Source organism: Rhinatrema bivittatum, chromosome 19 (genome assembly GCF_901001135.1).
Source record: "Rhinatrema bivittatum chromosome 19, aRhiBiv1.1, whole genome shotgun sequence".
NCBI lineage: Eukaryota > Metazoa > Chordata > Amphibia > Gymnophiona > Rhinatrematidae > Rhinatrema > Rhinatrema bivittatum.
In genome coordinates, this window is record NC_042633.1 from 27,613,352 (window position 1) to 27,624,451 (window position 11,100).

General features: G+C 42.9%; 1 protein-coding gene across 2 annotated transcripts in view; it reads right to left on the reverse strand.

Moving 5' to 3' along the window:
- The window catches only part of LOC115080644 (zinc finger protein 135-like), a 48,399-nt gene extending 37,374 nt beyond the window's left edge, over positions 1 to 11,025 (reverse strand). For both annotated transcript variants that reach the window (XM_029584962.1, XM_029584961.1), the window contains exons 1-2: positions 10,765 to 11,025; positions 447 to 556 (exon numbers count right to left, since the gene is read on the reverse strand). In XM_029584962.1, coding sequence (XP_029440822.1) covers positions 447 to 470 — 24 coding nt within the window. In that variant the 5' untranslated portion in view covers positions 471 to 556; positions 10,765 to 11,025. The remainder of the gene's footprint in view (positions 1 to 446; positions 557 to 10,764) is intronic.
- Between the last annotated feature and the right edge of the window lie 75 nt (positions 11,026 to 11,100).

An 11,100-nucleotide genomic window follows, 5' to 3' on the forward strand; every position in this document is an offset into this window, starting at 1 on the left:
CTACAAAGGATCTGCCCTGTCAAACAATGCCTCTCCCCTCCTCCCCAGCAACCCTGTGCTGAAAGAACTGCCTCCCCGGTGCTTAACAAGCCCTCCCGACACCAGGGAATTAGGCAGGTTAGCAGGAGGATTTCTGTTTCAGCAGCCACTTAAATTAAGGCCCTGCTATTACAGCCCCAGCATAACTTTCCTTCCTCCGACCACCCAGCAGCGGAGCCATTAAAATTTAGCTCCCTAGTGAAACTAGACAGCTAAAAAACTGTAGCCACACAGCTGTGGAACTTTTCTAAGCCTTTGATCTAGCCACTGAAGTCCTTACTTAGCCAGCCAGGCCGTTTTGAAAATTTACCGCTAAGCTTTTAAGAGAGACTATAAAAGTATTTTTTTTTTAAATATACACACACACCTATCTAGAGCGAGAGAGTAAATTTAAAAGCATTTCCTACCGCAGTGGAAATCCGCTCAGTCATACTGCCGGCTTCCTTCGCGACTATTTGGGGGAGATACTGGCAGCCACGCTGCCAATGGCAAGGAGGAGATCGAAACGCCAGTGCACCTGCAGAGGGAGAGAGAGATTATGCTCACTCATCCTGCCCAGTTTTTCCACTAACATCAAGTGGGCTCCACAGAGCCCTCCCACTTTGGAGGGGGGACACACCTTTATTGCCTGTCTACAGATTTCAGTGGCATTCCCCTCCATAGATTTTGATGGCAACCCCCTCCTGTGTCATTCACTTCCCGATACTTCAATGGCATACCCGGGATTGTAAACCTGGTCACGCTTGGGGTAGCAACAGATTATCAAGACATGTAAATAAAACTCAAGGGGGCTGAATACTTTGATAAATGTATTGTCGGCCTGTCCATTACAAATTAACAAGGAAAAATGAATTGCTGACCCCCTGACACAGACTAGGTTTCAAAATGAAAGCCATGGGAGGGACAATAATCTGAAAATTAAACATGAGTGAGAAGAGCCCCCAAACTCCTTACAACCAACAGTGCCAACTATAAACAACATTACATAAAATGTATGTGGCAAAAAAAGCTTTGTATGCAAAACTCCAAAAGCTACTGTTAGGGACAGAGCATCTCTACTGCTAACTAAGCAAGAATTCTTTTAAACCATACATCAAGAACAGCACCAAAAGGTCACATGGCTTACAGCAACCATTAAAGCGAATGGTGCAAGCGAAGCAGTTAATTGAGATTGAGCAAACCAATGCACAGAAAGGACACCTTTCTAGAAATGAAAATAATTGGAGACATACACGCCATTCAATTTTATGGTTTAGGTACACCAGATGCAATGTGCGTAATACAAAGATTCAGCACTGCTAGCAAGGGATCAAATGGTGTACAAACTTATCACTGCAAGCTCTAGATCAAACAAGAGCAAGGGGGGGGGGGGGGGTGTTAATGAATCTGAGTATGTTTTATTGTACCTCACCCCAAACTTCCTTGGAAGGGCAGGTGGTAAATTCTTTGAAATAAAATTTAAAATAAATGGCCTTGGAAATGCAAATCTTATGCATCCAGAGTGCCAAAAGCGGAATATAAATTAAAAAAAAAAAAAAAGAAAAGAGTTGCCTGTGACCGACTTTGCCAACATATTCATTGCTCTCCCTGTTAATCTTACCCTTGCAGAAGGGGGGTGGGGGTGGGGGGAATTTCTGTCAAGTGAAGGACTCCATCTGTAATGTCTGGATACTTCAATCCCTGGGTCAAATGTCCATGAGCTTGCTGACTGGTACTTCAAGCTGTGGCCCAATGATTCAATGACTTCTAATTTTAATATGAACAGCTCTGATGACTATCTCCTGTGCCATAATATTCTTTATGCCCAACCCTGATGGAAGGGTCACTCTTAATGACACCTGGATGAAAAACTTATAACCTGCTTTGATGTGGTTTCCTCAAAGTCCAGTTTTTGACCCTCATGTAAGCTGGTCGTCTTTCACCCCATTGATATTCATGTTAAGAAACATGGCCAGTACTCAGGTCGATTAAATACTCTCTGCAATGATACCGTTCACTACTATACTTTTACAACTTTAGACACTTATTTGTTTTTGCTGAACTCCACCTCCATGACCACAAGTTGCATTTTACCAGCAAGGGCCTCTTTACTACTCCTTTCCTTGTTCCTCAGCTTGTACACTTGTATGGGATGATCCATATATAAAGATGGACAATAATAGCAAAGATAAAACACAGACTGGAGGGGGAGCAGATGGCTTGCTACCTGGGGTCGTAGGGGTTACATTACTTTGTGGCAACAATAAGGTCTCCATTGGTCACTGGGAGTAGGGCCTAAACAACTTTATGCTAACATTACAACTTGCTATGTGGTTCCTCATTTCTACGTTCATCACCATGATAGTCCGAACTCTCTGTTCCACGACATTCACCCTTCATTGTCGAATCAGAAGAGTAATGCCTACTCTCCTAAAGCAAGATAACGGGAGTAAATGTCTCTTCTTCCCAAGCCTTGGTATCCACAAACTTGAGAAATTTGTCCACTGCCAACCAAATGGGAGCTGCCATCAGTGGCTTACAGCAAGAAAGCTCATCCTTATCTGGCTCTCTAAACAATTATGTAGTCCTGAACATGTTGCTATCCCAAGAGAAGAGAGGCTGCCAAGTTATTAATACTTCTTGTTGTGCCTACATTGACAAACAAGGGGTTATTTAAAAAAAACAACCACCCAAAAACAACCAGTCCTTATCTTGCATAAATGGCTTATGACTTAGACGTTGGGGGAAAAAATTGCTTACTTCATACTTATTATTGCTGTAGGTTTGGTCCTGATTTTATCTATTATGTCTTTCTGCAGGAAGATTCCTACTTCTGCACCCCTCATCACCCTTTTGGTTGTGCGTACCTTTCCAGCACCCTCACTTTTGGAGATTCCAGAAATGTCCCATGTCATGGAGTGCAGGGAGAGTTCCCCAGGATTTTGAGCTGTAACTTATTTTAGCTAGGGTTATGACAACTGCCTACAAAAAGGAAGGAATTTGTCATAAATGTCAGGGGTTCCAGCTTTGAATTCCTTTATTAGTTGTGCAGACAGCTGTCAAAGTTTGAGACTGACACTTGTCCTACCTTAAACTAAACAGTGCAAAGTAGGTTAAAGAGCAAGGCAACACACAAGGGATTCTCTGGTTAGGTTCCTGCCTGTATTAATGCATTGTGGCTGACAAGGCCCTGGATATGCAGCTAGATAAAAAAAAACCTTCCTCATTTATGAACACAAGGCAAGGGAACCAAAGACGACGTATAGTTAGAGCATGATAGGATAAATATACATATTCTTCAGTATCCAGGGCAATACCATATATAGCAACGCTTAGCGTTGTTTACTTCTTAAAGTTGACCGTTGCACAGGCAACACGTAAGCTTATGCATAGGTACAGTATTAGTTACAGGAAGGTAATGAATATTTAAATATAGTATTGAATACTTCCAGCTGATTCGTTGATCGCTTATGATCTGTATAGCATATACAAGAATTAAAACTGCGACACTGGCTCAGAACTTCGTTTTGATGGTAACATTTTACCAGAATGCACGCATCTGATAATGAAATAAAATGAGTAGTGTTGAAACCTGTTTCTGGTTCTTGCTTTTAGAAAGTGTTTTTGTACAAATTCAGACAGTGTAATACAGAGCTAAGAGTTCAGGCCTGTTAAGGAATTTCATGCTGGCCAGTTTTTATATGGAAATCCCTCAATTCCTTTTTTGAATATTCTTATATCCATACAGGCCTTTTTTTTTTTTACCCGCTATCTATAGAAAACCCACCGATAAAAATAGTTATATAGAAACATAGAAATGACAGCAGAAAAGGACCAAATGGTCCATCCAGTCTGCCCAACAAGCTTATGGTAGTACCTGCTGTGACATGTATGTTACCCCCATGTTGATCAGTTTCCGAGACTGCAGAAGTCAGGGCCCTCGTTGGTTACTCTGAATCCAGGTCCCCATTATACCTTGCCATTGAAGCAGAGAGCAATGTTGGAGTTGCATCAAAGTATCAGGCTTATTGGTTAAGGGTAGTAACTGCCACACAAGCAAGTTACCCCAATGCACTTTTCCTCATTTCCATCCTCTCGCCTTTAGGGATCCCCAGTGTTTATCCCAGGCCCCTTTGAAATCCTTCACAGTTTTAGTCTTCACCACTTCCTCCGGAAGGGTATTCCAGGCACCCAGCACTCTCTCCATTAAGAAATATTTCCCGATGTTGGCTCTGAGTCATGCTCCCTGGAGTTTCATCTTGTGGCCCCTAGTTCTACTGATTTCTAGCCAATGGAAAAGGTTTGTTGATTGTGCATCATTAAAAGCTTTCAGGTATCTGAAGGTTTGTATCCTATTTCCCCCTGCACCTCCTCTCTTCCAGGGTACACATATTCAGATCCTTCAGTCTCTCCTTGTAGGTCTTCTCATGCAGACCCCACACCATTTTGGTCACTCTTCTCTGGACCACCTCCATCTTTACTTTGTCCCTCTTAAGATATGGATTCCAGAACTGAACACCTTACTCCAAGTGAGGCCTCACCAAGGACCTGTACAAGGGCATTACCACCTCCTTTTTCTTACTGGTTATTCCTCTTTCTATGCAGCTCAGCATTTCTCTGGCTTTAGCTAGCACCTTGTCACATTGCTTCACCATCTTCAGATCTCTAGACACTGTTACTCCAAGATTGCTCTCTTGGTCCGTGCACATCAATTTTTCACCCTCCATCACATGCAGCTCTTTTGGATTACCGTACCCCAGATGCAGGACTCTGCAGTTCTTGGCATTGAATCCAGGCTGCCAAATCTTCGTCCACTCTGCCAGCTTTCTTAATCCCTTTTCATTCTCTCTACTCCTACAGGCATGTTCACTCTATTGCAGATTTTAGTATCACCCACAAAGACAATTTTACCTTCTATTCCTTCCACAATAATCACTCAAAAATATTGAACAGAACCAATTCCAAAACCAAACCCTGTGGCCCTCCACAACACCGTTTTCTCTTCAGAATAGGTTCCATTTACTATTACACTATCTCCTATCAAGTCCCAAACTGCTAAGGAGATGGAGAAATACTGAAGAGCAGTGCTTCCTGCACAGGTATATGTAGACTGACCAAATGCTATTAGGAATACACTATACCCATTGGTCCTGAGTCCATCTGCTACATGCTAGGAAACACCGTTTTCTCTTCAGAAGAGGTTCAATTTACTATTACACTATATCTCCTATCAAGTCAACCAGTTTGAAATCCACACCACCACCTTGGCACTCACTCCCAAGATTCTCATTTTATTCACAAGCCTCTTGTGTGGGACCGTATCAAAAGCTTGGCTGAAATCCAAGTAGATCACATCGAGCACCACTCCTCAATCCAATTCTCTAGTCACACAATCAAAAAAGTCAGATTTGTCTGACAGGACCTTCCCCTGGTGAATTCATGCTGCCTAGAGTCCAGCAACCCACCAGATTGTAGATAGTTCACTATCTTTTCCTTCAGCAGTCTCCATTAATTTTTACACCTCCAAGGTGAGGCTAACTGGTCTGTAGTTTCTAGTCTCCTCTCTGCTACCACTCATGTAAAGCAGGACTACCACTGCTCTTCTCCAATCCCACAGAACCACTCCTGTTTCCAGAGATCTATTGAACAGGTCCTTCAGCAGACCCACTAGCACATTTCTGAGCTCTCTCAGTATCCAGCCCAATGGCCTTGTTCACTTTCAGTTTGCCTAGCTCCTCCCATACATTCTCTTCTGTAAATGGAGTTTCATCTACTCTATGCCCATCTACGGTCTTATTAACCAGCAGCGGTCCTTCCCCAGAGTCTTCTTTAGTGAATACCAAAGTGACGTATGTGTTTAATATTTCTGCCATTTCTTTGTTACTCTACACATTGCTCCTAGTCACCTTTCAATATACCACTTTGGACCTTTCTTCTTTCATCGATATATATGAAAAGTGTTTTGGCTCCTCGCATTACCTCTTTGGCCATCCTTTCTTCTGGCTTGACCTTTTGCTTTCTTTATTTCTTTGTCTCCTTCACTTTTGACAGATATTCTTCCCTGTGTTCTTTTTGGAATCCTTAATACTTCTTGAACACTATTCTTTTTGCCTTTGAATAGCTACCTCCTTAGAGAACCAGATAAGTTTCCTGTTCCTCTTACTCTTTTACTTTTCTAACAGATTTGTGGCCTTTGTAATAGCTTAACTTTGGCCACTGTTCCACCTCACCCATTTCTTTTCCCAGTCTTCCAATTCTTCCTCCAAGTTTGTCTCTATTTTGACAAAATACATATTTTTGAAATTCAAAACTCGGGTCTTTTTGTGACTTCTCTGTGTGTTATTTGCAAAATCAAACCACACCGTCAGATGATCACTGGTGCTCGGGTTACACCAAATCAAGTATTACACCCTCTCTCATGGGTTCCATTACCATTTGTTTGAGCAGAGTCCCTTGAAGGGCATCCACTATCTCTCTACTGCTTGTAAAAAGGATACGCCCATCCACATCTGGCAGATTAAAACATAAAACACCACTTTGCCCTTCTTTCCCACCTTTTGGATGTCTTCAATGAGTTATTCTGTCCAGTTCTTCTGTTTTGAGTTGGTGGCCTGTAGATCACACCAGTAAAATTGGAGGCACCATCTTTTTTTTTAGGACGTCCACAATGCTTCTTCTCTACCCCATGTCCCTTACAATTCAGTTGCTTCTACATTGTTTTTGACATAAAGAGTCATTCCTTCCCCTTTTCTGTCCTTTCTTAGCAAGTTATAGCCTGGGATGGCCGTATCCCAATCACGAGAATCAATGAACCAGGTCTCCATAACAGCAACAATGCCCAAGTCCGCCTCCACCATTAGGGCCTGCAGGTCTGGGATGTTGCTGCCCAGGCTACAAGCATTTGTAGTCATAGCTTTCTAGCTGCTCTTCACATTCACCTTTTCGGAACGGATTGATTTTGTTACTTCCTCTTCCTGTTTTGCCAGGGGGGGGGGGGGGTGACATGCCAAATTCACTGCCCACCTCCCACCACCCCCACTCCCTAGTTTAAATGTCTGATAATATATGAGCTGAATTTTTCACTTAGCATCCTCTTTCCTGCCATTGACAAATGTAGGCCATCCTTATTTATTTTGAATTCTTATATACCGACATTCCTGTATAATATACAAATCATACCAGTTTAATCATATAAAGATCATATAATCTTTTATTGTTCCATACATGGCCCCAGCCTCCAATGTATTCAAATCCATATTCTTAAGAACATAAGAAATTGCCATGCTGGGTCAGACCAAGGGTCCATCAAGCCCAGCATCCTGTTTCCAACAGAGGCCAAAACCAGGCCACAAGAACCTGGCAATTACCCAAACACTAAGAAGATCCCCTGCTACTGATGCAATTAATAGCAGTGGCTAGTCCCCAAGTATAATTGATTAATAGCCATTAATGGACTTCTCCTCCAAGAACTTCTCCAAACCTTTTTTGAACCCAGCTACACTAACCACATCCTCTGGCAACAAATTCCAGAGCTTTATTGTGCGTTGAGTGAAAAAGAATTTTCTCCGATTAGTCTTAAATGTGCCACATGCTAACTTCATAGAATGCCCCCTAGTCCTATTATTCGAAAGTGTAAATAACCGAGTCACATCTACGCGTTCAAGACCTCTCATGATCTTAAAGACCTCTATCATATCCCCCCTCAGCCATCTCTTCTCCAAGCTGAACAGCCCTAACTTCTTCAGCCTTTCCTCATAGGGAAGCTGTTCCATCCCCTTTATCGTTTTGGGTGCCCTTCTCTGTACCTTCTCCATCCCAACTATATCTTTGAGATGTGGCGACCAGAATTGTACACAGTATTCAAGGTGCGGTCTCACCATGGAGCGATACAGAGGCATTATGACATTTTCCGTTCTATTAACCATTCCCTTCCTAATAATTCCTAACGTTCTGTTTGCTTTTTTGACTGCTGCAGCACACTGAGCTGACGATTTTAAAGTATTATCCACTATGATGCCTAGATCTTTCTTTACACCAGGTTTTGAGCCAGACATTGAAATTCTCTATATGGTATAACCTTTCCCTTTCCATAACAGGTAATACTTTCAAACAGGAAATAGTCTGCCATGTGTCTAATCTTTTTCCTTAGATTTTGGAAATCTTTCCGTACTTTATAGACACCAGTTTTAGCAAGGTCATTGGTCCCCAGATGGATGATATCAATGTTATCAGACTTCTTACTTTCTTCTAGAATTGCATTGATCACCTCGTTTGCATTTCTGTTAGCGGAGGATCCTGGAAGGCATTTGACTGTTGTGTCCCCATCAAAATGAGTTCCCAAATTGGTTCCTCTGATGATTGAATCTCCCAGCAGAAACAGCTTTCTTTTATGACATTTGATTATGTTTATTTATTTATTTAAGGATTTATATACCGGAGGTTCCTGTATAATATACATATCACCCCGGTTTACAATGAACAGTAACTATCAACAGTAACTAAAAACAGTAACTATGTTGAAGGGTTTCTGGGTGCAATGGGTTACTACTTCCCTTTTAGACCTCATTTCATATTCTGTTACTTGGACTTCATTTTCCAATGCAGAAAATGCATTAGGGAAGGGCAACAGTGGGGAGAGCGGGTGTCTTCATCACAGGCCTCATTCTACCAGAACCCACTGTAATCCAATCATTCCTGGGATGCTGAATCCTGATGTCAGACTTCTCTGTGGTGGTAGGGGTGGATACTCAGGATACTTCAAAGTTGGGGGAACTGTATGTCTCAGAGTCACAGGTTTTGTTCTACCAGAGCCCACCGTAAACCGTTAATACCTAGGTTTCTGAATCCTCTGTGAGAGTTGGGAGAGAGAGTCTGGATAATGCAAGGAAGGGGAGATTATTTGAATCTTTTATAATATCTTTTTCCAGTGCATTAGCCCCTTATTCATGACAGACAGCTGAAGGCAAATTAGACAACCCTTAATTCTCCAAAATGATAGACCTTGGGATATAAGCACCATAATTGTTGCACTGAATAAAGGCCATTTTGCTAATAGTGATTAATAAGCTAGTTGAGCTAACAGTACTTCAGGCCTATATTAATCAATTATCCTAGGTCCTTAGAAGAACTATGTAACAAGCAAACACTCTAGGGGTGGGAGGGACTTAACAGCAGAGATAAAGCAAATATTGGGAATGTACACAATAAATTAGACTTAGCCCATGCAGAAGACCAGGAGCAGTGCTGGAACCAGTTCTTTTTCACTCAATGCACAATTAAACTCTGGAATTTGTTGCCAGGGGATGTGGTTAGCGCAGTTAGTGTAGTTGGGTTTAAAAAAGGTTTGGATAAATTCTTGGAGGAGAAGACCATTACCAATTAATCAACTTGACTTAGAAAATATTACTAGCATCAGTAGCATGGGATAGACAGCTTTGGGTACTTGCCAGGTACTTATAAGCCTGGATTGGTCACTTGGAAACAGGATGCTGGGCTTGATGGACCCTTGGTCTGACCCAGTATGGCATGTTCTTGGAAGTGCTAGACTTAATTACCCCTCACTGTGCAACTGATTATACTACACCTAGAAAGTCTGGTAGGTAGAGTCTGTGTTCCTCTTTTAAAAACACAGGGTTCAAAAAAAAAAAAAAAAAAAACAAAAACACACAAAAAAAAGACTAAAAATATTACAACACACCAGAAAAACAAATAGTAAGAACCTGCTTTCTTAGATGTCTCATTCTCTCTACTCTCTCTGGGATGTCCTCTCTGTTGGAAAGTTTAGTTTCACCAGGAAAAAGGTCAACTTGTCCTCTTAGCCTCTGCAATATTTAACACTTAGAGGCTGAACAGAACTGGCTCCAGGATAGGCCCCCTGAGGTACTGCACTAATCACATTTCCCCCTTCAACGTCAATTCTATTTCCCATTACCTTCTGTCCTCTACTACTCAGAATTTCTAATTCAGTCCACCACCTTTGGACCTATCCCCAAGTTACTCGGTTTATTAATAAGCCTTCTATGTGAGAGAGTGTATCAAAAACCATTGCCGAAATCTAAGTAAACCACATCTACAGGCCGATACAGTCAAAATCATGGGCGTGGCCTGTGCGCCGCTCTCCCGGCACGAACACAGGCCACTCTCCTGTGCGCGCATGTTACAGGCACTAAATAGTTTCAGGGAGGGGTTGGACGCATGTTTTCGACGCACTATTACCCCTCCGCTGGAGCGCACTGTACTGTATCGGCCTGCTAGTAAGCACCCCCCCCCCCCTTATTCTCTAGCTACTCCATCAAAGAAATTTTTCAGATTTGTTTGTCACTGTCGGGTAAATCCACGCTGCTTCAGCTCCTGCAACTCACTGGATTATCCAGAGTTCACTATTCTTTCCTTCAGTAGAACCTCCATTTATTTTTCCACCACAGAGGTTAAACTAACCAGTCAGCAGTTTCTAACCTCCCCAATCCCCGAAGAATGACTTTCACCAATTCTCCGGCGAAAGGTCCGGCGAGAACCTCTCCAGTACCTGGGATGTAGCCCTTCTAGTCCCATAGCTTTGCCCCTTGCACTTTTGTAGAACTGCACACACTGCCTCTTGTGTAAACGGTATGGCATCCACGCCACTATCACACGCACCCCTCACAACTCTGTGTCCTGCTCCAATCCCTATTATAAATTAACAACAAGCAAAAAAGTATTGGGTTAGCGTTTCAACTTTTTCCTCCCCACACTCCTCCTGCTCCTTACCACGCTGAATATCTCCAGTTCTGGAAGCAACTAACACTCAGCACCTTTGCCCGGGCTCACTCGGGATTCGTCGGGCTCCGGAAGAGGCGACTCATATTACAGCACTCCGCCCGGTCTCACTCCCGCCGTGCGCCAGTAGACCGCTGCTGCTGCTTCCGGTCGCGGAAAGCGGCGAAAGCAAAGCGGTTTCCCAACAGGCCCCGCGGCCACTACCGCCGCTGAGCACGCGCATGTCATCACTGCTTGCACAGTACGTGTACGGCAGCGGCAGCGGGGAATAACTAAATAAAGGCAAAATTGTACGCACGCGCAGTGAGCCGGCTCCACTTCGGGTAG